At 38.1% G+C, this 27,848-nt stretch overlaps 1 protein-coding gene across 3 annotated transcripts; it reads right to left on the reverse strand.

The window, feature by feature from the left end:
• Positions 1-4,130: 4,130 nt before the first annotated feature.
• LOC100712969 (guanylate-binding protein 3-like) lies at positions 4,131-27,785 on the reverse strand. 3 transcript variants are annotated; one of them, XM_013143133.3, is made up of 11 exons: positions 27,046-27,785; positions 25,779-25,974; positions 22,212-22,339; positions 13,305-13,414; positions 12,907-13,103; positions 10,828-11,073; positions 9,675-9,955; positions 8,181-8,393; positions 5,750-5,852; positions 5,211-5,404; positions 4,131-4,400 (listed from the first exon to the last, which is right to left on the reverse strand). In XM_013143133.3, exons 2-11 carry the CDS (start codon positions 25,966-25,968, stop codon positions 4,182-4,184), a joined length of 1,881 nt encoding a protein of 626 aa, XP_012998587.1. In that variant the 5' UTR covers positions 25,969-25,974; positions 27,046-27,785; the 3' UTR covers positions 4,131-4,181. The 3 variants fall into 3 exon arrangements, with proteins under 3 accessions (XP_012998587.1, XP_063109915.1, XP_063109912.1); XM_063253845.1 differs by lacking the exon at positions 25,779-25,974 and having other exon boundaries at positions 27,046-27,770; XM_063253842.1 differs by lacking the exon at positions 27,046-27,785 and having other exon boundaries at positions 25,779-25,992.
• Positions 27,786-27,848: the final 63 nt, after the last annotated feature.

Here is a 27,848-nt window from a genome sequence, read left to right on the forward strand (position 1 = left end):
AGAAGCCATTGTATTATGTTCTATAGCAAGGAGATCTTTTCACATTAACATTTGCAGTAGAGAAAGCTTCCAGTTTTTTGCACACCTTTGTCTTCTGCTGGTGTTAGAGGATTTTGCACTGAGGGTTTGAGGTGTGTGTCTCTGATGACAAGAGATGTTGAGCACCTTTTAATGCGCTCTGGCCACTTGTGCATGTGCTTTGGAGAACTGTCTATTCACATCCTTTGCACTTATTTTCTAGGGTTTTTTTTTTCTTTTGGTTAAATTGTAGAAGTCCATGACATATTATTCATTTTGTTGCCTATGCTTTTAGTGTTATATCAAAAAAATCATTCATAACCTCAGTGCCATGAAACGTTTCCTCTGAGTTTTATAGTTTTATGTCTCACATTGAGGTCTTTAATCTACTCTGTGTTAATTTTTATGTGCACATAGGGAAGTATCCAGCTTCCTTCTTTATGTTTTTACAGCGCCACTAGTGGAAGAGACTGTTCTTTCACTGTTGCGTGGTCTCCACACCCCGTCATACATCATTCAATCATGTACATTAGGGTTTATTACCAGATTCTCATATGTGTCCCATTAGTCTATTTGTCTTTATGCTGTTCATCCTGGTTTTGACTTCTAGTTTTGTACTATATTTTGAACTCACGAAGTGTTTGGGGTGTCAACATGGTGTGAATGTGTCCACAAGAGTTGAGGCAGCACACAGTATTGAGGTGAGGAGTGTTTAAGTAGGACCCAAGGGGAAGACTTTTCTTTCCTGCTTCCTGTCTCTGTTTGACCTCTTCCTCTGGCATGTGATCATGATAAAATGCTCACACTGTGTTGTGACACAGCCTGGAAACCCCAGCACAGCTGACAGCTACAGTTTCAGTGCCCTTGGACCTCTTGAGATGCATGTTAAGTAAATCTCTTTTTAAAATTACATAAGAATGGTGATGTACCACTAATAAAGGATCCAATAAAAGAAGCTGGGCACCAAATTGTTCTTGTATTCAAGTCTTTTTCCTGTGAAAGCCCAGAGATTTCATGAGTTTTAGTATCTTTTTCCTATTTCTGTAAAAAATGCCAAAGGGATTTTCTCATGTATGTAACTCCGCTTTTATTGTTTTGTCTTCCATTTGTGATCTTTTCCTGGTGTATAAACAGCTTTGACTTCAACATTTCCTTTTTGACTATTTCATGTGCCTATTTTTGGTTCCATGTGAGGGGGAAATAGAATTTATCCCACCTTCTCATTGTCCTCACCAGAACACCTGGATGCAGTACATCCCCAGCCTTCCTGTCAGGGATGGCAGCACATATTTTAGTGCTGGCTCAGTGCAGGAGTTCTCTTGCCAGGGTCTTCGCTGGAGAGACTATCAAGTGACCATCACTACTTCAAAACCCTAAAAAAAAAGCAGGTTGGGCTCTTGGGACTTTAGATTGAAAAAGGAAATCAGGACTGGTCATGAATTGCTGTCTGATGGGTCTGTGGACACCTTGCAGAATCCTGTCAGTCTCTGGGAACCATTTTCAGTGAGACTGTGATCTTTGTATAAAAGGCATGGTATCATTTCAGCAGAACTAGCCCGAACTGATAGAAAAACTAAAGTGAGAGATTTGCCGGATTAAGACAGTTTCCTCACTATTTTAAATATCATAACAGTGCTAGGAACTGATAATTATGGTGACTTCATACCTGGGTAGTCAACATGAGTAAGAAGTTCAAGGAGCAAAGAACGCATGAGATGTCCAGTCCTCAAAGAGAAGAGGGCAGTAATTACAGAGCAGCGTGCATGTGCCTTCTGCTTCAGTGAGTTCCTTCTGTGCTGGTTCCTAAGATTGTATCCTTTATATTGAGAGTCTTAGAGACTGATGATTACAGTGAAGACAAGGCAAATGGGGACTTTTGGGTAAGTCATTTTGTATGGCTAAGCAGCCAACAGCTGGTGTTTATTGGTGGGGTTTGCACTTAAGCTAAAGTGATGAGGACAACCACATACTTGGGATCAGAAGGAGATCAAGAGGCTTTTTCAACTACACAATTACATTTAAAAAAAAAAGAAAACAGATCTAGGGTAGGAGTGACTATATGGCCCAATGGCAGCACAAAGAGACCCCACATGTAGTCTCAGTGAGTGACACAAAGGAGGCCTGCTATGGTTGATGTATCCTGTCAACCTGAGAAGTTTAGAAGCTTAACTGAGAGACTCAGCAGGAAGCCATGGTTCTTGGTTTTTAAATATACTCATCCTGTGCAAGAGGAAGGCAAGGAGATTTTGTGAGTGTTACACGCATCCTGAGAGTGGGCGTGTCCTGTGTACAATATAAGGGAGGAAAAGAGGCTTGCTCTCCTCTCTGTTTTGCTCTAGCTGCTTTTGCTAGCTGCTGCCTGTGCCATGCCACCCTGCCTATGAGCCCACTGATTATGGACTGAAAACTCCACAAACAGTGAGCCAAATAAGCCTTTCCTTTCTTTATTTTGGGTGGTGAATATTTTGCCCCAGCAATGAGAGAAAATTAACCAAGACAAGGTCATAAGGAGGAGCAGAGGTTGGCACATAGAAGGATCCATGGTGAGGAAGCAGGCTGGGCCCTTTATGAAACCTGAGTACCCATGAGGCCCAGAGTCAAATGAAAACACCTGACTTTAGGAATTCTAAGGAGCTCGTTCTAGTTTTACAAGCCTTTTTTTTTTCTAGTTACAAGTCTTGATCACTCACCAGAGAGCTGAAAAAATTCCTAAATTGTTGAGTTGGTCCTGAAGAACCACTTCCCTTCTAATATTCTATCTTTAGAATCATGAAGCAGATTTAAAGACTATTCCAGTCAATATCTCATATCTGAACATACACTATAGAAAGACTTTAAATCTCTATTGAAAGGTCTTAATCAGAACAAAACCAGATGCATGTCTGGTACAATTTCCCTGTTGTCATAGCAGACTTTCTTGCAAGCTGACTTATGCTATTTCTGTAGTATCAAATACTGTCATCCTGTCAGGAGAAGTTTCCCAGCCATCAATTATTTCATTTATAATTTTAATAATTATACACATTTTATTTAAATAAGCAACAAATTCATACAAATAAAAGCACAAAAGGAGTTATGAAGGTGATTATTCTTTCATTTCTCACTTAAACTATGCAGGTACCTATTTATGTGACCAGGATAATGATTTATTTTGAATATTTTCCATAGGTAGATAATACCATATGCATAGATTCATTATTTTCTAAATTCAGTGACAGTAATCCTAATTCTTTCTATAACTTTTGTACTTATGATACACCTTGGAGATGTTCTCATATATTACTGTCTGATACTAATATTTCTTTTTTAATACCAGGTATTGAACTCACGATCTTGTGCTTGCCACTGAGCTAAATGCCCAGCCCTACTAATATGTCTTATATTAATGTCTCATATTAATATTAATGAAAGGTGCCTCTTTAATTTTAGTGATAGCAAAACATTTTTCTGAAAGTATGTCTCCAGATTTACTAATCAACAAGTAACAGAGGAACTGTAAAGTAGTTTCCATTGTTTTAGAATTATAATGATTCGCAACAAATATACCATTGAGAATGACATTTTCAACCAGTGTAAATCCATACAGTAAGTCCCTAGTGTGGAATTGCTAGATCACAGGTACATGCATTTTAATTTTTGATGTATAACTGCAACAACTCATGCTCTTTACTAGCAATATCAGAGACTGTCAATTTCACTTAATCTCTGGCCAGCTTGCAGTCCTGTCAAATTTGTTTTTCTCGTCCAAAATAGAGGTGACACAAGAATATCATAGTTTTACTTTGTACCACTTTTTTCATATCTCTATTTTCTCATGTATCTATTTAAAAAACTGTTGTTTTGAGACAAGCTCATCAAATTACCTTCATGATTAAAATATAATTTGCTAATGTTTTCTTCATTATGCCATTGGTTTTTGTTTTACTTGTCTTTTTTAGAAATAATTTCACTGTCTTCTAACATGCTTCCCACTTCTTTAAATCAATTCATTCAATTAAAATTTCCTTTGTTTTTATGAATAGTTCTGGTATTTCTTTGCTTTCTATTTTAATTTTTTTCTTGAATAACACTGCTCTGACATAGACTTTAAGAAAGAGCCATAGTCACTGCTATTAAAATTAAAGAAGTCTTATTTTATTACTTCCTGTCCAGGAACTCTCAGACTAGTCCATTTGTGAACTAAGCATTTTCATCCCTAAACCAACGAGTTTACCAGCCCCAGGTAACACTGCTACTAAAACAGTGCCAACTGTATCAACAATCTTTGAAAAGAAAGATTTCTTGTCTTGAGTTTTTTCAATTTCTTCTTTCAGGTGGTGTATCTCTCTATTTAATGCTTCAGATTTCTTTCTAAAACCGTCCCTCAGTAGTTCTTCTTGGGCCTATAAAAGATGAAGAATTTATTTATGAAAGTCACCAATCATTAGTCCGAATTTTGTATCTAATAACTTCAGGGGTTAAGCACATGTATCTGTTTCTCTTCAACATTAGACTATTCTTTGCTATTTTCAGATGTTTGATGCTGACACTGAGCATGTCTAAGGTTTATGAGAGATTTCCTCAGTGTGATCCCACTGGAATTGGCATGAGTTTGGTTCCTGCACAAATAATGCCCTTTGGCAGAGAGTGCCAGCTGAATTCTCACTGAGGCACAGTAGTCGTGTTCAGCTGACAAAATATGGGGAATTCTGACTTTGTAAGGAACATCAGTCATCAAGTGCCAGCATGGGACAAGGTCTCTTTTGATTTTAGTTGTACAGAGTGAATCAGGCAGATGCTGAAACCAGTGGAGCACATCTGAACTATTATCACCCTCCATCTTATATCAGGACCAATCTAACCCATCCAGACCAAATGCATTTATTTCAGATCTCTTTGGTAGTTGTAAAAGAATCCTTAGAACTTGTGGACTTAGGTTGTATTCATATGGAACACACGAAGACCATCCTATAACCTCAACAACAGTCACCCAGAACCCTGGGGCACGTTATCTGTACCTTCCAAAGCCTGACTCTACAGAGGTACTGAATTCCTATAGGTTCACAGGTTTCAGGAGGAGTCAGGTGTACCTGATGGTTTAGTTAAACAGTTACATTTTGGACTTTCCTGGAAATTACAACTGGGATCACATCTGTACTTAAATTTTCAGTATTTTTTTTGCTCAGGCGCTGGCAGGCCTCATCCAGACTCACCTTCAACTTGTGCTCCAACATGCGTTCCTGCTCCCTCAGAATGTCCTGCCTCTCCTTCTCCATCTTCTCCTTTAGCTGAGCCATGTTTTCTTGGAAGCTTCTTTCCTGAGCCTCCATCATTTGCTGCTGCTCCTCAGTTTTCTGCCTTAGCACCTCCTGTTCCTTTTCAGCTGCCTCCTTCTTGGCCCTCTCAGCTGCTCCCCAAAGATTTTAGAGAGAGAAGGAACAACAGTCAGGACTGTGCTCTAACCTCTTGAGCTCAGCGATCAAACTGATTTTGAAAATGACCAAAGGAAAGAGTCTCTGAATTGGTCCTTTATCCTTGACAGCAGGGTGGGCATTCAGAATGTTATGAAAAGGCACTGATCGACTGGGTGTGAACCCCAACTCCCCTTACTATTGTCAGATTTATCAGAGTAGGAGATCTACTGTAGGATAGGAAGATCCTTGTTTCTGGAAGGTTTTCCTGCCCAGCTAGCCAGAGGGTTTTTTGGCAACAAATCTGCCCCACCTGAGATCTGAGTCCTCTCTGTATATACCTGCTATGGCTTTCTCCCCGTCAGTGAGGGCTTTGTCAGATTGCAGAATGGATTTTTCTATCGTAGTCTGAGACTGCAGGAAGCTCTGGAGAACCTCATTTGCCTGGGAACCAAGAAGGAACAAAGCTAGAAATAGAAGGAACTTTAGGCAAAGATCTAGTCTTATGATGAGAAAATTATTAAACACAACTATAAATATGACTCCGCAAATTTTCCCTCCTTCTTAGGAGCCCATAGAGATTACTTTTCTTCTGTAGAACAGCAAAAAGCCCAAGCTCTTTGGTGAAAAATGTCTATAACACCTTCCTTCCCAGCCCTCTAGCCTCCTCTCAGTGATTCTGCCCACCAGCCACTCCAGATTACAGCTCTGATCAGATACATGTGCAGCCCTACAAACACATAGCTTCCATCATTTGTGATATTCACTGTGATATGCCTTTCCTTGTGTCTTGATGGTGTTCTAGGCCTTCCTAACTATATAATATCTGCAGATACTACACCTTTTTTCTTCTCCCTCCTGGATCAGGAATATTTCTAAGATATCTTTTGAAATTTTCCATGTTAGTTGAGGGGTGAGTGACAAAAATAACTCTATGCATTTAAGGTATATATCATTATGATTTCATATGTATACATTATTAAATGATTACTATCATCAAGCTAATTTATATACCCCTCCCCTCATATGGTTACCTTTTGTTGTTGTTATAACATTTAAGATGTACTTTCTAAGTTTCAGGTGTGTAATAGATTAACTGTAGCCACCCTGCTGTAATTAGATTTCCAGAACTACTTTATCTAATAATGTATGTTTATAGCTATTGATCAATATTTCCTTCCCCAATCCCTAGTAATCACTATCCTCCTGTACGTCAATAGAATTTTTACTTCACAATTTTGTTTGTGTCACTAAAATTGAGTGTCTTTCTATGTCTTATCTCACTTAGCCTAATATCTTCAGGATCATCCATGGAAAACCATATGAAGACTCCTTATCCACATCATCACAATTGACAGGACTTTGTTAAGTCAGAATAATATTTCATCATATTTATACAGTAACCAAAACATCATAGTACTGGTATAAAAAGACATATAGTCCAACAGAACAGGAAAGCCAGGAAAGAATGAAATTTGACCTTCATCTTAAACCTTACATTAAAAATAAAAGTAAACATGAGACCTAAAACTCTAAAACTACTAGAAAACCTCTTTGACATAGACATTGGCCTCTGGTGTGGTGGCGCACACCTGTAATCCCAGCACTCAGGAGGCTGAGGCAGGAGGATAGCTGTGAGTTCAAGGCAAGCCTGGGCTAGAAAGTGAATTCAAGGTCAGCCTGAACTGCATAGTGAAACCCTGTCTCAAAACAAAAAATTAAGAACATGATATTGACTTAGGCAATGAACTTTTGAATTTGACACCAAGAGCCTAGGTAATGAAAGCAAAAATAAAAAATGGGATGACATCAAACTAAACAGTTCCTGCACAGCAAAGGAAATGATCAAGGCAATATACAGAATGGGAAAAATCTTTGTAAAACATACATACTGATAAGGGGTTAGTATGCAAAGTATCTATGGAACTTATACAACTTAAGAGTGGAAATAACAAAGGACCTGATTTTTTTTTAAATGGGCAAAAGACCTACACAGACATACTTCAAAAGAAGAAATTCAAATATTTGTAAAGGTGTTCAACATCACTAGTCATCACTGAAATACAAATCAGAACCTCAGTGAGATATCACCTCACACTTGTTGAACATAAATCCAGGAATAACAGACGTGTCTGAGGATGTGCCGAAAAGGGAACTTTTGTAGAACCCTTGGTAGAATGTAAATTTGTACAGCCTCAATGGACAACAGTATGAGGAATTCGCAAAAGAATAATTCTAAATCTCTAATGGTTACCCCATCAGCTCTACCATTTGCTTGGTGTGCAGTCTTAGGCAATGTATTTGGTTCTCTGTGGGTCACATTTTTCTGCTGCATAAGCATGGGAGACAGTAGTAGCAAGTTTGTGTTATTCTGAGAACTAAACTGGTAATCCAACAAAATCACCTAAAGACTCACTGCCAACTGAATAGTATCTTGTTCCTCTGATGTAAGATCAGCTTATGGAAAAGAAAATAATTGTTTTCATATTGCATCTCTTACACTTAGCCTGAAATCCACCCATTTTTTGATAAAGTGACATCATTTGTTTGACCTCAATTCTTATTTTAATATTCTCTTTGGGAAGAACTAGTTCTGGTTTATGCAAGAGTATCAAATGTATAGTAGATATAAAAATGAAAAATCTCAACATATTGCCATGCTCTTCTTAAGTTTTACAAATAGTGCTGTCGTCTTACATTTTCAGAAGGCGCGGCAGCAACTTTCTGACCCTACCCTGCTGACTGTCCCCACACCACCTCCTTACTCCTCACCTTAACGCCTTTCCTGGGCACCTGCTTGTAGCCCTCTTCAACCTTACTTTTTGCTTCTAAGTAGAGTCTGTGACCTCCAGGAACAGAGAAAATTCCTTCTGAAATGTTTTCCATCAGGGGCGCTGAGAGCTGCTCCAGCTTGTCCTGGCAGTATTTGCTAGATGCTTTTTCATTTTGCAGCAAGAAATCTTCCTTCTTTCTCTCCAAGGTGCTCTGCCAATAAAATGCAGGGAAACACAGTACAAAGAAGATCTCACAAGGAAGAAGCAAATGAGATCATCTTTGAGAAACAACAACAAAAACATGCTACCAAAAAACAAAAATAAAACAAAGGAAAAACCCCAAGGAAACAAAACAAAACTAAAAAAATATATATATATATACAAAACCAGTCTGACTGCCTGAAAGTGGACTAGCACCTAGAAAAGAGCCAGGAGAATTGTTTCAGTTCCAATTCTTGTCAATTTTGTGTGATTTCTGCAAAATATCTTGGAGTCAGGCTCAGTAGTTGTAAAATGATCAAGTCAGAGGACTTAAACTTTATGATTTATTCAGCTATAGTATAACTAACAAGGACCCAAATTCTATCAATGAGCAAAAAAGTTAAATTCTGGACAGAAGTAAAAAGTCAGAGAATGTGGATTACTGTGGATGAAAATATGTAATTGACAAACTAAATCCCCAGAAATGACTTCCTTGCATTGTGAACAGAATTTTGAATCCTTCATGAATCTCTCAGTGACAGCTCCAGTGTGTGAGGATATAGAAGCAGGTATTTTTCATTTGTTAACTATTGTAAATTGCATCTAGCCAGATTTCCTCAATAAACTAAGATTTTTGCTACTATTAGGTAAGTCCAAAAGAATGAAAGTCAACTTTCAGTGGCGGTGCCTCTGGTTGGCAGTATTAAGATGTCTCGGGAGAGTTCTCTTCCTGAAGCACCCCTTGATCTGTGAGTAGGATGGTATTAAATCTCTGATTACATGATGTTATAGCTCACAAGCAGACTTCAAGAAATGGAGAGCACCTGTGGGTATCACCTAATCTTAAGTGTCCTTAAAAAAAGTTTCCTGTGACTTAAGCAGAAAAGAAAATCTGAAGGTCTAGAAACAAGAGAAAGAACCAAGGTATCCATGCTTGCCTGGAGATGGAAAGGGCTGCCGGCAAGCCTCTAGAAGAGGACCAAACCCATGTGACACCTGATGTTCAGCTTGTGCAGGGAGCAGAGCATTCAGCCACCTCTGCAGAGATCTACTAGAGAACTGTGAGCTATAGAAGCATGATGTTGTGATGAGCGCATGATAATTGGTTTTGCAGCATAAGGAAATTAAGTGCCATCTTTAGGGTGCACCACAGCCTGAAGAGCCCTGTTTGCTACAAAAATCCAGGTTCTTTTTATGATGAGATGGATGTCAACCATGGGATCAAGAGTGGACTCTAAATCTCATTCCAGAAGGGTGGGGCTGAGAAAGGATAAATGCTAAGGTGTATTACCACCAGCTTTTTGTGGAATTCCTGGTTTTCATCCTTGAAGGAGAGCTCCATGAAGACCGCAATGGCCTCCTTCTCGCAGGCCGCGTGATCATCCAGCAGCTCCTGGAGCGAGTCTGTGGGGAGCTGCAGGCGCTGGGCCATCTGCTCACTGTAGAAGTCAGCTGCTTTCTGCACGGCTGCTGTGTTCTCACGCTGGGCCAGAGTGGTCACTGCATTCTCCAAGCAAGGCACTGCCCCACTGTTGATGGCTTTCACGTAGGTCTCCACCAGAGTCCCCAACCCTGAATGACGTATATTTAGGGAATGAATGGAAAGTTCTCATTTATTATTTTTGCAAGCTTTAAGGAATGTCATTATAAAAGTCACAACTTCTATCTATCTTAATGTTTTCTTTTCCTTTTCCTCTTCCTTTTCCTTTTATTTCTTTAACTCCAATTCTTTCTTGTCTCTGTATGAATCAATCTCTTTTGACATCACTGCTTTTCCTACATACTCTTTCTTTTATATACATTAAATTACTGATTGCAACCAAGAGGCTTTAAGATTTCCTGGAAAAATATTTTCTCTTTGAAATAGAATAAAATGAACTTATTAGAAAATACATATTTGTATTCCTAAATCCAAATGAAGATGCAAGTACCTTTGTAAAGCGTATCATAAATTTGAAGAAGGCATCATAGAGTATTAAACCCAACATGAGTCCATCTCATGGGAACTGCAGTGTTGTACAGGTCATATTTCCATGAAGTGAGTCCTGCTTAGATTTGTTTCTTAAATACTTAATGAGCTTATATGAGGCTCTTTGCCTGCTATATATTTTCTAATCAATATGAATTCATAAAATATCTGAAACCTTCATTTTATAGGACTTCTCATTTTCAAGATGTCTCTCCTTAGTAATAGTTTGTTGTATTCTTAGTGTATTGGTTTTTTGAGATGTGTTAGGGCTTAATAAACACTCACAGAGGGAGACTTTAAGAAACATGCAATTCTATGTATGGCACAAATGTTGGGTTTTTCCATAGTCCTTTACAGAAGCAAACAAATTGGTAAATCATAACTGCATCACTCACTCTGAATTGCAGAGATATGCTTTGAGATTGTGAAACCAAACCAAAAAGAAACAAATCAAACCAAACCAAAGACAACTCACGGTTTCCTGTGACAATGATTCCTTGTCTCAGGGTCTTGGTCTTTCCATTGGTAAAAATATAGGAGCAGAAATTTTTTGATTGCACCTGAAAACTCCATTCCAGTTGGCTTTCAGGAACATCTTCAATGTTGAATAATAGGTTTTTGTCATTCGTAGGCCGGTCAAAGACAAAGCACTTTCGTACAGGGAAGAAATACCTGATACACTCTCTAGGCAAGTTGGAATTTTGGATTTTGGGATTTTTTTCTGTAAAAAAAATCATTCATTGTAAAGACTGCCTACAAACAAGTAGAATGAGACTTTGCATAACTGTATCCTGGATCTGCAAATCTTCCTTCATCCAATCTCTCAGAGCAGCTTTATGCTAAACCGCCCAGTGCCTGGGTAATTTGCTTCTGAACAGAGCTGAGAGTTGTGGAGAGAAAGAGGAGGCATTTATCTCATACAGAGAAACTTATCATCAGTTTCCTTAGCCTTTATATGGTAACCCATAGATTGACTATATTTATGAAAGATTTGAAGGGATTGATTTTTATTTGTTTCTTTTTATTAGTATATGTTAGCAGTATACAACATTTACAGTTGGGAGTTGGTACATATATGCAACACATTTTAATTCCTCTTTTCATTCCATAATCTTCTTCACACTCCCTACTCCCATCATCTCTTAAGCCCCTTCCTATCTGAGAAACATCTATCTTCCTACTTCCTATGATCTTTTTTACATTTTCTTTGTTTATAATTCGGTTTCTCACTATAAGATAAATCATGTGATATTTAAGCTTGTGTGACTGATTTATTTCAGTTAATACAGTGGACTCAAAGTACATTCATTTTCATATAGATGCCTTAGGTTTGTCCTTGTTTATGGGAAAGTAGTACCCCATTGTATGTAAATATCAGATTTTCTTTAACCACTCATTTGTTGATTAACAGGGAGTCTATTTCCAAGATTTAGCTATTATAAATTCAGTGATGCTATGAGCATGGGTATGCACATGTCACTGAAATATAATTAAAGCCTTTAACTTTTTCAGAAATGATTGGCTAATCAAAAACATTATCAGACATTTCTGATATTGAGATCTATGTCAGAAATGAGATGTAGACTTTAAAGTAATATACTAGGGGGACAATTAATAACAAAATCCATAAAAGAAAAAAATATTTCAAAATCAGAGCCAACACAAATATACACAAAAAGACACATAGACAAACCCACACACACACACCCACACCACAATTATGTTCAGAGATTAGCTTAGCAGAAAACTCCAAAGTAAAATTAATCTAAATGTAACTTGAAGACTTCACCGCTTCTCAATATCAAATAATATACTTCATATTGCCTTACAGAGATTCTGTGGCATAAATCAGCTGTTCAAAAAAGTGTTTGTTCAAAAATGAATAAATCAATAACAAAGTTGTTATTAATTCTAGGTACTACTGTTTGTTCATTCTACTCAATATAATCCATGTAAAAAATTTGTTATTAAATAAGACAATATATTACATGAGGCTGCAAGATGAAGAAGATGATGTTATCAAAAAGGTATAATGAAAGACTGGATAGTATTGTTACAAACACATGCCCATGTTTTTTTTTTTTTTACTTCAGAAACATTTAGCATATTAAAATTCTTTTTCTAAAGGATATAACTATCTAGGTTAGTAAAATACACTGCACTGAATAAAATACATTTTTAACTAGATCATTAGATTTCCTTTTAATTCCACACTTGACAATTTCTAAGTTGATGAACTGTTTTTCTCTCAATGGAATAGGAGTAGATAAACTTGGTAGGTAAAAATATCAGTTTAAGAATGTGATATTATTAATTATAATCTTCACTTTTTCCATGGTATTGACTGATTTAAAATTATTTGATATAACATTGAGCCTTAAATTTCCTTAGTTAGTTTAAACCTCAGCCTCTGAAGATTTTTAAGTAAAACTAAGTGCTAAAATCATGGCCACTTACCAGTTACCAATCACCTTATGTCAAGTGCTATGTGACAGGAATTAGTTAGCCCTGCAGCCAGAATGACATTTCCTACACCCAAACCACACTCCAATACCTGGAATCAGCTTCAAGGAATTCTCCAGATACTCATCTTCTGTGATGGGGCATCCATCTAACTTCAGCTGCAGAGTGAAATCTCGAACAGCCCAAATAAAGTCTGGAAAGAAACTTACAAACTCAGTGGAGTCTTCTATTTCATCAGATCTGGAGCCAGATTTTGCCCTGATCAGCTGTGTTAATTCAGTCACATAGCTGGGACCTCAGTTAAGGAAGGAGAGGCACCACGATTTCCAGATCTCCCTCAGAAACAAGTATTATGAACATTTCTTTCTATTTATCTTATGTCTGCTTTTACTCAATCATGACAGCTGAGTTGGAGAAGAGAAGAAATATTTTCAGTTGCCATTTTCATAAAGCCAGTGACACATGGCAGCTCAGGTCCTAGAAGGATACTGCAGCTGCTCCAGGGCCTGGTGGTTGATGGTGCCCATGCTGTTGTAGACAAAGATGCTGCTCAGAAGCACGGCCAGGGCGAAGATCCAGGAGTCATTCTTAGAGTCTCCCTAGAAGGCACAAATAGCAGGGAGTAAAGAATCTGCTATCACTCACTCATTCATTCATTTCTTCATTCAATCTTGCAACTATACTATTGCTGAGTACAAGAGAAGCAGTAACTTCTGAAGATAATACTAGCTACATACCTCATTTTTCATATTTACACTGATCCCTCTCAGAACATTAGCTTATTAGCTATTAGAACAAATTAAGAGCATTCTGAATGACTGTAAACCATGTAATGAAGAATTCAGAACACAGTGGCTGTCCAGTAATAAATGGGCAATTACTCTATTACAAATTTCATCTCAATCATACAAATGCTAATCAATTAAGTTTAAAACTGTTTATTTGGACACTTAGCAAAATATTCGACACTGAATTTAATTCTGTGGATACAAATTTCCATAACTATGTCAACATATAACTAGGTAACATACATGAGCATGGAAAAGCATATAACTGAATAATTATTCTGTGAAGTCAGAGCAAGAAGTTACAATGCTGGGCACTGGGGATATAGCTCAGTAATTGAGCATTGACAGGCATGTGCCAGATCTTGAGCTCAGTCTTTAATACCGCCAAAAATACCAGCCATTATGTCATTTTCAAGTAGGGCAGTAAGTTGAAAGTAGCTGAACTTTATAAAGAGTTGATAAAACATGGACTTATGGAAATGAAGGAATCCAGAAAGTGAAAGAGCTAACAGAAGTCAAGTAAGAATTGTTAAGAGTGCTGACTTTGAAAGGCACCAGTTATTTTATTTGACTGAATCAGAAAGTATGTTTGCCAGATCAGAAAAGGAGGCTGGAAACAAGCTTTATGCAAGACATGAAAAGCTTTGAAATGTATTCAGGGATTATCTCAAGCACATGAAAAGCTGTATGAACAGTCAGTAGTTCTGCTGCCAACTGCTTAAATCTTGGTATGTCTTGGTCTCATAACAAATGAAATTAGATTTATAGAAAAAGTTTTATACAAATTACAATCAATTACACATTGACAGTACACTTTGGTTTGCTACTAAGGTGAAAAGTGAGAACTTTAAATTTGAATTTTTATATTCTGAATTTCTAAATCTATGTTTTCTTCCCTTGTATTTTCTGTTGTTTTTTTGAACAATAGAAGCCAATGATTCATAGCTACTTTCAGTTTAGACTCAATAATGGAAAGTATGAGAAAAGATTGATTGCAACCAATATTGTCAAAGTACTCTAAATTATTAAATATGCAATATTTTTCATGGGTCTATCACATGCTTCTTATAAGGAAAGCACTTATCTCTAGAGCTCAGAGACATGGACCAAATCTTTAATGTTGAAACTAAACTTTTTTGAAGATTATATAGATTATTTAAGCAGATTCAATCATAATTGTGTTTTTTCTCCTTCTTCCTCTTCTTTTTCTCTTTTTTTTTTTTTTTGCATTTTAAGTTTTTTTTTATTTAAAAGGAAAAAGAGAAAAAAACAGAACAGAACAAAACAGTGTAAGGGTACAAGTAATACAGAACTACAAAAAGAAAAAAAAACAGTAAGATATCACCAGTTAATAGATTACACACTATCATCTTTCAAACGGTGATTCAGGTCACAGGATCAAAGCATACAAAGTGAACATTCAAATAGTGAGATTGCAAATAGTTGTGTTCAATGATCCAATCAAAAATATTAATATGGTCATCTATTTAACACACCTAAACACACTTGCTGTTGTATCCTTTTGGGCACTTTTTTTCCCCACTCTTTATTACAACAAAATTTACACATTTTGGGTTTTATTGCTCCCATAGATCTTATTACTTTTTTTGTAAGAGAATAAAATCAAACATGATAAAACAAAGCTGTCAGTCAAAACCAAGGATAGACATAGCACATGATGTAAAAACAGTACAAGGTTATCAACAATGGTTACCATAATGCCTCTTGCTTCCTTAAGAAAAATTGTCCATCCCATTAGGTACTATAAAGTTGAACAAAACAGTAGAGAACAAGTCCAATAAAACCTAAACATTGTAAACCTTACAGAACTTCAAAAGAGGACAATAGTCAAACCAGAAAGGGCATCAAGTGAATCTTATTGCCTTCAAAGTAGTTGCCTATACTCTGATACTTAATTCTATCATACAGAGTGGAACAGAGTGTAATCAGTCAAAACAAGATAGTGGGAGTATTACAGGGCTTCAAATCAAGTTATTGGGAAATCAAGAAGGTTACTATAATATATCCTGCTAGTTTTTTTCCCCCTTAGTTTAAAAAAGAAAAAAATTAAATCATTTTTAATGAATAAGGGAGAGATTGAGATAAAAGAGGCTTAACAACGATACAGGGCAAAGCATAACAGTTTCAGCAACCTAGTGCTTCAAACCAAATAACCCGACTTAATAGTAGTTAGCATAGTGTCTTTTTCCTTGAAATATTTGAATATAACTTCATATGCTATAGCATCAAACATATCAAGACAGTGTAACACCATTCAAGTGGATGAAAGCATTGTAGAGTATTTAGAACCAGCTAACAGAAAAATGAACAATGGTTTCTATATTGTCTCTTTGCCTATAAATTTTTTGTTTATACTACCACATATGGTAAAATCCAGCAAGATACAACATGATAAAACCAATGCAGACAGAAGAGCCATAGTTTGGTGGGGCTTTAAAACAAGATGGTATTAAATCACCACTAGCTATTATGATGTCTTGTTTTCTTCAAAATAGCTGTTCATTGCATCACAGGCCATAATATCGAACAGCCCAGAATAAAGCCATTCCAATTAATGAGTGAAAACTTTATAAGGCTTCAAGGCCACATAATGGGGAATCATGGTTACCACATACTTTTACATATTTGAATCATATTTGTAGGCACTAGGGAAACTATTTGGTGTTCACAGAGGAGAGTTTGATTTATTTCACTTAGGAGTGTGGTATCAAGCTGCGCCCATTTATTGATAAATATCTCAGTGTGATCCATCTTTATAGCTGAGTAGTACTCCATTGTATAGAAATACCACAACTTTTTTTATCTATTCCTCAGTTGATGGACACTTGGGTTGTTTCCAAGATCTGGTGATTACAAATTGTGCTGCTATAAACATAGGTGTGCATATATCACTGTGGTATGATGCTTTAAGTTCCTCTGGGAATATGCCTAGAAGTGGAATAGCTGGAACAAATGGGACTTCCAATCCCAGTTTTTTGAGAAATCTCCAGACTAACCTCCACAAAGGTTGTACGAGTCTACACTCCCACCAACAGTGTAGGAGAGTTCTTTTTTCCCCACAGCCTCTCCAGCACTTGTTGTTGTTGGTTTTCTTGATCCTAGCCATTCTTTCAGGAGTGAGATGGAATCTCGGAGTGGTTTTAATTTGCATTTCCCTAATGACCAATGATGATGAACATTTTTTCATGTATTTATTTGCCATTTGTATTTCTTCATCTGAGAAGTGTGTATTCATCTCAGATGCCCATTTTTGGATTGGGTCTTTGAATTTTGGGGGTCTGAGTTTTTTTTAATTCTTTATATGTTATAGACAAAAGTCCCTCATCTGAAGGAGAGTTCACTAAGATCTTTTCCCAGTTTGTGGGTTTTTTTTTCACTATGCTGGAGATTTTTTTTGAAGAAACTTTTTAATAAGAGGTGGTCCCAGTTATTGATTCTGGGAAGTATTTCCCGTGCAGTTTGAGTCCTGTTCATGAATTCTCTACCTACCCCTATGTCTTCAAGGTTTCTACCTAATTTGTCTTCCAATAGATTTAGTGTTTCTGTTTTAATATTCATATCTTTGATCCATTTAGATTTTAATTTAGTACATGGTGATAGGCTTGGGTCTAGTTTTAGTTTTCGGCAAATGGAGAGCCAGTTTTTCCAAAACCATTTATTAAAGAGACTGTCGTTCTTCCAGTGAACCTGCTTGGCTCCTTTATCAAAGATAAGGTGATTGATTGTGTTTGTAGTTGTGGTTGTGTCTTCTAATCTATTCCATTGATCTTCAGCTCTGTGTTGAGTCCAGTACCATGTTGATTTTACTACAGTTGCTTTGTAGTATAACTTCAAGTCAGGGATTGTGATACCTCCTGCCTTGCCTTTGCTGCTTAGAATTGCCTTTATTATTCTAGGTCTCTTCTGATTCCAGATGAATTTTAAGAGTGATTTCTCTAGACTTATAAGGTATCTAGATGGTATTTTTATTGGGATTGCATTGAATCTGTATAGCAGTTTTGGGAGAATGGCCATTTTCACAATGTTTGTTCTTTCTATCCATGAGCATGGAGTGTCTTTCCATTTTCTGAGATCATCTTCAATTTTTTCTTTCAGTGTATTATAATATTCCCTGTATAGGTCTTTCACTTCTTTCATAGGAGTAATTCCTAGATATTTCATTTTTTTGTTTGCTAGTGTGAAGAGTGTGGCTTCTCTTATTTCTCTCTCTGTGATTTTGTGTTAGTGTATAGGAATGCTATTGATTTCTGAGTATTGATTTTTGTATCCAGCTACATTACTGAATTTATTTATTATATCTAAGAGTCTTTCAATGGAGTTTAGGGGGTCTTCTATGTAGAGTATCATGTCATCTGCAAACAATGACAATTTAACTTCTTTTTTTCCTATCTTTACCCCTTTTATTTTTCTCTCTTGTCTAATTGCTCTGGCTAGTACTTCCAGTACTATATTAAATAGGAGTGGTGATAAAGGACATCCTTGTTTTGTGCCTGATTTTAAAGTAAAGGCTTTCAATTTTTGGCCATTTAGTATGATACTGGTTGTAGGTTTGTCATAGATGGCCTTTGTTATACTGAGGTAAAGACCATCTATTCCAGTTTTCTGTAAGGTTCTTATCATGAATGAATGTTGAACCTTATCAAAGGCTTTTTCTGCATCTATAGAAATGATCATGTGATTCTTACTTTTGGCTCTACTGATATGGTGGATGACATTTATTGATTTACATATGTTGAACCATCCCTGCATGCCTGGCATGAATCCCACTTGGTCATGGTGTATAATCTTCTTGATGATTTGCTGCATCCTATTTGCCAATATTTTATTGAGGATTTTTGCATCTGTGTTCATTAGCGAGATTGGTCTGTAGTTCTCTTTTTCAGTTGGGTCTTTCTCAGGTTTTGGTATTAGAGTAATATTTGCTTCTGGGAACTATTTAGGAAGGATTTCTTCCCTTTCAATTTCATTGAAAAGTTTGAGGCGTGTAAGCATTCGGTCTTCTTTGTATTTCTTGTAGAATTCTGTAGTGAATCCATCTGGGCCTGGGCTTTTCTTTGTAGGTAAGGAATTAATTACATGTTCAGTTTCATTGATAGAGATTGGGTTATTCAGCAGTTTTACATCCTCTTGATCTAGCTTTGGTACTTCATATGTTTCTAAGAATCTGTCTATTTCTTCTGTGTTATCAAACATTTGAGAGTAGAGGTTTTCGAAATAGGTGTTGATGATCTTCTGTATTTCTATAGAGTCTGTAGTGATTTCACCTTTTTCATTTCTTATTGCATGAATTTGAGCTTTTTCTTCCCTTTTTAAAATAAGGTTGGCTAGGGGCTTATCGATTTTATTGGTTCTTTAAAAGAATCAAATTTTTGATTCATTGATTCTTTGGATTGTTTTCTTAGTCTCTATTGCATTGACTCCTGCTCTGATTTTTATAATTTCCTCTCTTCTTTTGGCTTTGGGCTTGACTTGCTCTTCTTTTTCTAGCTATTTGAGGTGTAGCATCAGGTTGTTTATTTGTATTTGTTCTATTTTCCTGATGTGGGAACTCAGTGCAATAAATTTTCCTCTGAGGACGGCTTTCATCACATCCCACAGATTCAGTAAGTTGTATCTGTATTTTCATTTTCTTGTAGGTATTGCTTAATTTCTTCTTTAATTTCGTCTGTGATCCGCTGATTACTCAAGAGTGTGTTATTCAGTTTCCATGTATTTGTGGGATTTTTGTAGTACTTTTTATCGTTAATTTCTAATTTCGTAGCACTATGGTCCGATAGCATGCAAGGGATAATTTTAACTCTTCTGCATTTATTTAAATATATTCTGTGAGTTAATATATAGTCTATTTTAGAGAATGTACCATGTACTGCTGAGAAGAATGTGTATTCTGTTGTTTTTGGGTGGAGTACTCTGTATATGTCTACTAAGTCCATTTGTTCACAGGTGTGATTCAGTTCTTTTATTTCTTTGTTGATTTTCTGTCTGGTTGATCTGTCCATTGGTGTCAATGGTGTGTTAAGATCTCCTGTTAGAATTGTGTTACTGCTGATTTGGTTTTCCATTTCTGTTAGTACTTGTTTTATATAACTGGGAGCTCTGGAGTTTGGTGCATATATATTTAAGATAGTTATCTCTTCCTCCTGGAGTTTTCCCTTAACCAGTATGTAGTGACCTTCTTTATCCCTTTTGATCATTATTGGCTTGAAGTGCACTTTGTCTGCAAGCAGAATAGCTACCCCTGCTTTTATTTGGGTTCTTGTTGCATGGAGTATTGTTTTCCATCCTTTGACTTTCAGTCTGTGAGTATCCTTTTGGTTTAGATGGGTTTCTTGTAGACAGCATATGGTTGGATTTTGTTTCTTGATCCATTCTGCCAGTTTGTTTCTTTTTATTGGTGTATTGATACCATTTACATTAATAGTTAGAACTGTTATATATTGATTTATTGTTGACATGTTATCCTGCTGTAGCATGTTTATCTTTCTGCTTTGTTTGTCTGCTTTGTTTAGTGGTTTTTTCCTAAATGTAGCTAGGCTGTCTTTCAGTATTCTTTGCAGGGTTGGCTGGGTGATCATGAAGCTTTTCAGCTGATCTTTGTCATGGAAGTATCTTATTTCTCCATCAATTTTGAAGGACAGTTTTGCAGGGTACATCAGCCTAGGTTGGAAATCATTTTCCTTTAGGATCTGAAATACTTCACTCCATGCTCTTCTTGACTTTATTTTTTGTGCTGAGAAGTCTGCTGTGATTCTGTGTTTTCCTTTATAGGTCATCTGTCTTTTCTCTCTGACAGCCTTTAATATTCTATTCTTTTGTTCGATTTCTGGGATGGTCATTATTATATGTCTGGGTGTAGATTTATTTTGGTTATGGCTATTTGGAGTTCTACATGCTTCATTGATCTTGATATCAGTTTCCAATCTTGTGTTTGGGAAATTTTCAGCTATTACTTCTATAAATATCCTCTTACATTCTTTATGTTGTCCTCTTCTTTTTCATTTATGCCTATTAATCTTATGTTGTTTCTCATTGCGTCATCTTGCAGGTGTTGAATTATTTCCTGATTTCTTGTTATTTTTAAAAGATCTTTTCTTTCCTGTTCACTGGCTACAATCTTGTCTTCAAGGTCTGAGATTCTATCTTCACATTCATTGAGGCAGTTTTTACAACTTTCAATGGAATTTTTGATTTCCTGTATATCTGTTTACATCTGTTTTATGTATTCTGTTTGTTTCTTATATTGTTCATCCAGGGATTCTATCTTTTTGTTTAGTTCCTCCAATTTTTTAACCGCATCTTCTTTGGCTATGTTTAGCATCTGCTTTATTTGTTTTATCATTTCTTCTTTTACCTTAGAGACTATTTCTAGTCTGAATTCCTTTAAGGCTTCCCAGAGTTGCTTCTTTATTTCAGTTACTATTATTTCAGGTATTTCAGTTATGTGGCATGTGTTTTCTTCTATGCACATGGCTCCTAGACTTTCTTGGGATGGGCTGGATGTTTGAGATTGCATTTTGGTCTTTTGTTTTGTCATCTTCCTGTATTTTGGAGCTTCAAGTGTTGTTCCAGGTGTGGGAGAGAATTCTGCCAGTCTAGGATGGGGTTCCCTGCGGTGGCCCCACTCACTGGACCCCGCAGGGAATCAGGGCTTGGTCCCCAGGCCAGGAAGAGAGTTCCCTCAGGCTGGGCGGGATTCCCAGTTGCTGCTGCTCCACTCACCAGTAGGGCAGGGAACCAGCTTCGTCCTCAGGCCAGAAAGAGAGTTCCCTCAGGCTAGGTGCAATTCCCAGCTGCCACTGCTCCACTTGCTCGTCTGGCAGGGACCGGCCTAGTAACCAGGCCAGGAAGAAGGTTCCCCCAGGCTGGGCGGGATTCCCTGCAGCTGCTCTTTCTCTCCTTCTTGTTCTCTTTCCCTTTCTTCTTTTTCTTTCTCTCTCTTTCTTTCTTTCTTTCTTTTTTTCTTTCTTTCTTTCTCCCTTCCTGCCTGCTTTCCTTCCTTCCTTCCTTCCTTCCTTCCTTCCTTCCTTTCTTTTCCTTCCTTCCTTTCTTTCTCTCCCTTGCTCTATTTTTTTTTTTTTTTTTTTGAGACAAGGTATTCTTATGTAGTCTATGCAGGCCTGGAAGCTATAATACTGCTTCACCTTACTGAATGCTGGGATTTAGCAGTTTTCATCACCACTCAAGCCTCTGTTTTCATGGTCCCTATTATCAACTCCATTAAATTCTCAGACCTTAATTAATAGATCTCATTAATTCCATGGGTTATCATCTCCCCTGGGAACTTATCCTAACTCTAAAGACTGCACCAATTTCCCACTTTTTGCGTTATTTCTTGATTTGCCAACCAGGCTTGAAGACTTTATTTCATTTATTGTTATATCTGTTGAACTTAACACAGAGCCCTGAAATTCATTCATTCAATACACATTGGTTAAATTAAATCATTCTTCCCAGTACGAAAAATAAGAACTAGCCTTAATATACAAAAGTATTTGGGGATATAGAATCTAGTCTCACATTTATAGCTGGATTTTCAGTTTTGAGTGATACATCACACAAGTAGAACTGAGGGGATTCTCTGGCTTACCTTTTCCACATCACCCAGGCCTTCAGTATCTAGAAGGATCAGTGTGTGGTTTGGCTTGGTGGGGTGGGGCACACACCACATCCAGATGCCCTTGGTTTTAGATTGCACTGTGGAGCCCAGAGCAAATCCTAAAAGGAAGAGGAGAAACAACAGTAACAGCACAGAGAACGAGCTCACAGGGGTTACATTGCTTAAACTTATAGGAATGTGAGTGCTAGGCTATTTCAGTAACAATAGCCAATCTTGTCTATAGGGGTGCATTAAGGACTTTATCTAGAAACATTCTGTGTCCTGTTCACTGGTTCTCTCTAATGCTCAAGCTGTGTCACCTTACAGAGGTAGTGTGAACTCGGTTGTGTATTTTATTTGACCTTGAACAGCTTTCCTGTCCTCTAGATTCTAGTAGAGTTCAACCAATAGGATGCAGCAGCAGGAGACCAGAGGTATCACCTGTTCCTCCTCCAGCTGCCACTCTCCAGGGCGACAGTGCCTCAGGGTATGTTCCTGGTCTTCTTCCATAGGTCACAGTTCCTTTGACTAGTGCCATCCAATAGTTCTGCCCTTTGCCACATCCTGGCATCCATCCATTGCTAACCTCGTCAGAGACTGAGTGACGAACGGTGATACCCATCTGGCCATTGCTACTTTACCCACTGGGGATCTTGTTACCCTTCATTAGTTCCCTTTACCTTCCCTATGCTCTCATAAAGGGTTGCTCTGATCAGTGCTACTCAGTTACACTGCATGTACTATAGTGTGGATCTGGAGTGCTTCCCTAAGACCCATATGTTAAAGGCTTGGTGCTACTGGGAGGTGGCAGAAACTTCAAGAAGCAAGAACTAGTGGGAGGTCTTAAGGATACCTTGGTATCCTGCTCTCTTCCTCTTCTTTTTCTCCTTGAATTTCCATTAGATAAGCAGTTTTGCTCTGCCATGTACTGCAATGATAGTGTACTGTGCACCACAAGCTCAGAAGCACAGAGCCCAGTCACACATGGCCCGAAATCATCAAAACTATGAGTCAAAATAATCCTTTCTTTATAAGTGGATTTACCTCGAGCATGTCTTATAGCAATAGAAAGCTGACACAGTGAATCATCTGTGTCCTGAACTAATATATTAGCTTTTGTTGCTTTTTCTCTGCCCCTTTCTCTTTATCTTACTCTTTTGGTTTCTTCTTTCCAAGCAGTTGATGAGCTTTGTGTCTGTTGCCTCATGGATAAGGGGGTAGAAGTAAAGGAGAATCAAGAAAGACCTATGACACCTGTAGGCCTTTCTTTCCACAGACATAAGCTAACAGTGGAAAAGATGTGAGACTTGCTCCTAGGAACCCATGATAATTTATGCAACAGTCAGGGTTTAGACCACCTGCCATAGAGCAGTGCTTCCTTACTTCCATGAACAGAACTCAATGTGATAAAATCCCTAGACGATTGCTTCCCTCAGGCCTTAATGTTTTACACCCTGTTTGATCTCCTCATGGAGAGGGCATCGGATCTGAACTTTGCTACATTCCGTTGGTATCATATTGTTTACTGATTAACCTCCTATATATGCCCAAGTGCCAGTGGTCCCAGCTGTAAAAATGGTAAGGTATGATGGCAAATCTTTACCTCTCAGTAACCTGAGAGGTAACAAAGTAAAGTGAGTTAACCTCAGAGAGAATGTGGCTCCTGCTCCTGCTCATGAACTGTAACTGGGAGTCTCTTTCTTTCTGTTTTGCTATGACATAAGAGGATAGTAGAGTGGTTAAAGCATTTTGGGACCACAGCCTTCCATTAGCCAAGTACTGGGAAATTATTTCTTTGTTACTTTGAGTAGGAAAAATATGGTTTTTTTGGTACATGCCCTTGAATTTCCTTTCTAACATGACTGTCTGAGAGGTCTCAACTCTCATCCTTTTAAAAAATGAGCTTTGAATTTATGTGATACAGGAAAGGTAAAATGTCTTCCCTTGATTGATGGTCAATAATTCTCCCAAAAGAAAGGTAAAAGAGAAAATGCTTCATTTAGGAGCCAGTGAAGAATGGAAAGTGAAAAAAAAAAAAAGAAAAGAAAAAGAGAAGGAAATGGATAGAGAAAGACAATCAAAAACAGAAAGGAGGAAGAGAGTGACAGAGTAAGCACAGAACTGGGAAGGGGATTCTCAGGGTCTTCAGTTTAGTAGACTGGATTTCAGCACCTAGTAGTGTTGAGATACCGAGCCAGACAGAAAGTAAGAAATGAAGGAAAAAATGGCTGCATAGTCTTTAAAGACTGAACCACCAAAGGTCCTCCTAAAGCAGCAATGAAAAGAGAAAAACTTGGTAGGAAAAAGAAAATAGTATACAAAATGGGAAATTCAAATCTCAAAGTACTCAAACTTATTTATAGTAGAATAAATAACATACAACTATATGGTATACATCAGCAAAAGTTAAAAATTCGTTTTATGTTACTAATTTGTGCAATCCGCAATTACTGATAGAGTAAAATATACAGTAAATTGCATATCAAGTTTGATAAACTGTTTCATATTATTCAGCCTTCAGAAAGACTGAAGATTTACCTAATCTCTGATTCAGAAATTCTATTTCTAGACGTATTTGTACAAGAGAAAGTTTTGTATATGTGCACCAGAATATAAATGCAAGAATATTCATGACAACATAATCATTAAAGATTAAAAACTAGAAACAGCACCAATGTTCATCAATAACAAGTAGATAGGTAAATCATCGTACCTTTAGGAAATAGCATACTATGAAGTGGTGAAAATTTTGACAGTTACAGATACATGTGAGAACTAGACAAAGATTATATGCTTCTTGTCAAACAAAAGAAACAAAACATCCCCAAAACACACAAAAAATAAAATTCAAGAGACCAAATTTAAGCTGGTTTTTGAATGGATAATAGAATATAGGACTATTTAAAGAAAAAAGAAGTGTGCTCTAATAACCAAAATATTGATGAGCTTTAGTGAGTGTGAGAGGAAATGACTTGATATTTTGGGTGTTACAAAGGTTTATTTCTTGATTATATAGTTATTCGCTTTATTAGCTTTATTGTACACATATGCTATTATACTTAACATGTTATAGTTTGCATGTTACAAAAGACTAAATTGAAAAAGAGAAAATTTGCTATGAAATAGAGAACAAGAAATCTGAGTAACAGCCCAATTTGAGCATCAGATAACTGGGAACCTGTTGCACATTCCTTTACCTCTCTTATTTTTTTAAAGAACGCATTAATCTGTATTTGCATGCTACTTGAAATGAACAGGTCACTTGGGCAAAGGATGTAAAAGATGCAGGAGAAAGAAAGGAAGTAACTGCCGGAGCGACGCCCTAGTAAGAGTGGACAGGCCTAGGCAGAATGGTACAGCCGAACCTTCAGTAAGGTTTGAAACCATTATCAAACAAAAGAGTGACATTTGTGGATAATTTTCAGGTCATAAATGTGATGGTAAGAATTAGAAATTTGCTTCGGTGTGAAAAATTAAACTCTTCCTTCAGATGATGCTAGGAAGTGTAGCCAGTTTGTTCTAAATGTCAAATGACCTCTGTCTGGTGATCACACTTACCATGATTCTGGCCAGCAAGACGATTCATGAGGTAAGATTTTCCGGTGCGATACAAGCCTACAATGGCCACCACCACCACTGGTTGGGATATCTTGTCAAGAATCCTGATGGCTTTGGAATTCACGGCCAGCTGCTCTTTCTCATTTTTCACTAGACAAATGGGCCCCTTCATGATAGAGTCTGATGCCATGCTAACCTGCAACTCAGAAAAGCCCTCTTTGGAGTACAAGATCTTGAAGTCATCTCTGATGGTTATTCAAGGTACACACATGTCAATTTTCTGCTTGTGGAAAGGGTATATCAATTTTCTATGCTTTGGATGTTTCTAAAGAAAAAAAAAAAAAAGTCTAGCATGTCCAGGCCTGATACAGAATGCTGTTTGCTCATTATCTTATGATTCCTATAAAAACTCCACAAAAGCACTACCCACACTTTGTGAATAGAATGAGAAAAGTAAATAAAGCATTGATGACAGAAGCTTAAAAATGCTGCTATTTGGGGGTAAAGGCAGAATGCGACATGCTAGAGATGAAGAATGGTTAGGAAAGGTTGCAGACATCCTAGAATTTGGTCTCTCATTCCTTCAGGGAGTATATATCGAGTGTGGTGTGTGATGCTCAATGTTCTAGGTGAACGTCCTCAAGGAGTGAACAAAATGGGTTGATTCTAGTGAAGGAAAGAGACAATAAAAGCAAATAAACTGTATACTGTGGTACATACACATATAGTACTATGTGTGTGTGGGTGTGTGTATCTCCTGCAAGGTAATGGTAAATTCTCAGATGATGAACAGGGTCTGGGGATAAAGACATTAGAAGTTGACTTTATATTTAGGACGGTCAGGAAAAGTCTCCATAAGAACGAAACGTAATTCTCATCGATACTGATGAAGACAGATTTAGGGAACTGGTCAGGAAATCGCTGAACTCACCAAGAGGAGGATTGGAAGCAGTGACCCAAAACAGCGCCTCCACAAGGAGGGCGGTGAGGTTGAGTCCCCATTCCTCCTCCTCCTCCCGTGTCCCCAGAAGAGGGTATGCTGAGCTCCCTGTCCTCGGCAGGGCTCTTTACAGCAGCCCGGGTGCGCGCCGGGGAGGAGCAGCGCACCGTGCAGACGCGGGCGCTGCGGTCCCTCTGCAGCCGCCTCTGGACACTGCCCGGCCTCCCTGCACGGTGCCCTCCCAAGGCGGTCAGACTCGCCCCGGCAGCCTGCAACCCCAGCTCCCCGTCTGCAGCTGACGGCCGGGAGAGGGCGGCGCGGACTCACCTGGCGTTGGCGCTGCTGCCCCGAGGAGGGTGAGCTCTGAGCCGCGCTCACCGCCGCTCAGTCTGGCCCCGCAGGACTCAGTTCTGAAACAGCCCGGATAGGATCGCCAGCTAAGTCGGGCTGAGATAAAATCGAAATCGAAACCATGTAACTTTTCGAGTGACTGTTGGCGGTTTTTGCCTTGTTCCAAGTAAGCAGAAAAGCAGATGGTGAGATGAGGCGGGAGGAGCCGATCTTCCTAAGTGATTTCTGAAGTTGCTGATTCTTCTTCTTCGGCTGAGCCAGCTCTTCCACAATCCCCTGCCCAGGTTCCCGGGAGCCAGGCCCGCCGACTTCCCGAGGAGCTGTGGCGGCAGCGCCCCCTCCCCGCGCCGGTCGGTCGGGAAGGACCCCGGCCGCTGGCAGTGCTGGCTGGGCCCCCTGGAGGCCGGCTTGAGCCCCGAAGGCAGGAGGAAGCCCGCAGTCTTCGGAGCACGCTCACAGAGCTCCCTTCCCCACATTTGTCAGGCGCGCTACGTTTTAAATCCAAGAACCCTTAACCTTGCGACCTGACACAGGTTTTACTGCTGAATGTGCCAATTCGTAGTCTCTTCAGTACCATATAAAAGGGGAATGAGTTCTTTTGGAGTGACATTTCTTTCTTTTCATTCCTTGAAAATCAAAGTCCTCTCAAAAATCCAAGCTGAAGGACTTGGTATGTGAGGTGGGCAGAGAAGAGGTGACTATAAATGCCACTTTAGGGGAGAAAGCAAGGTTTCACACAAGACATGAGTATCCACCACTCTGTCCCCGGTGCTTTCGAG

The sequence above is a fragment of the Cavia porcellus genome, unplaced genomic scaffold, assembly GCF_034190915.1.
Source record: "Cavia porcellus strain 051 isolate PalLab524CR breed Dunkin Hartley unplaced genomic scaffold, mCavPor4.1 scaffold_1, whole genome shotgun sequence".
NCBI lineage: Eukaryota > Metazoa > Chordata > Mammalia > Rodentia > Caviidae > Cavia > Cavia porcellus.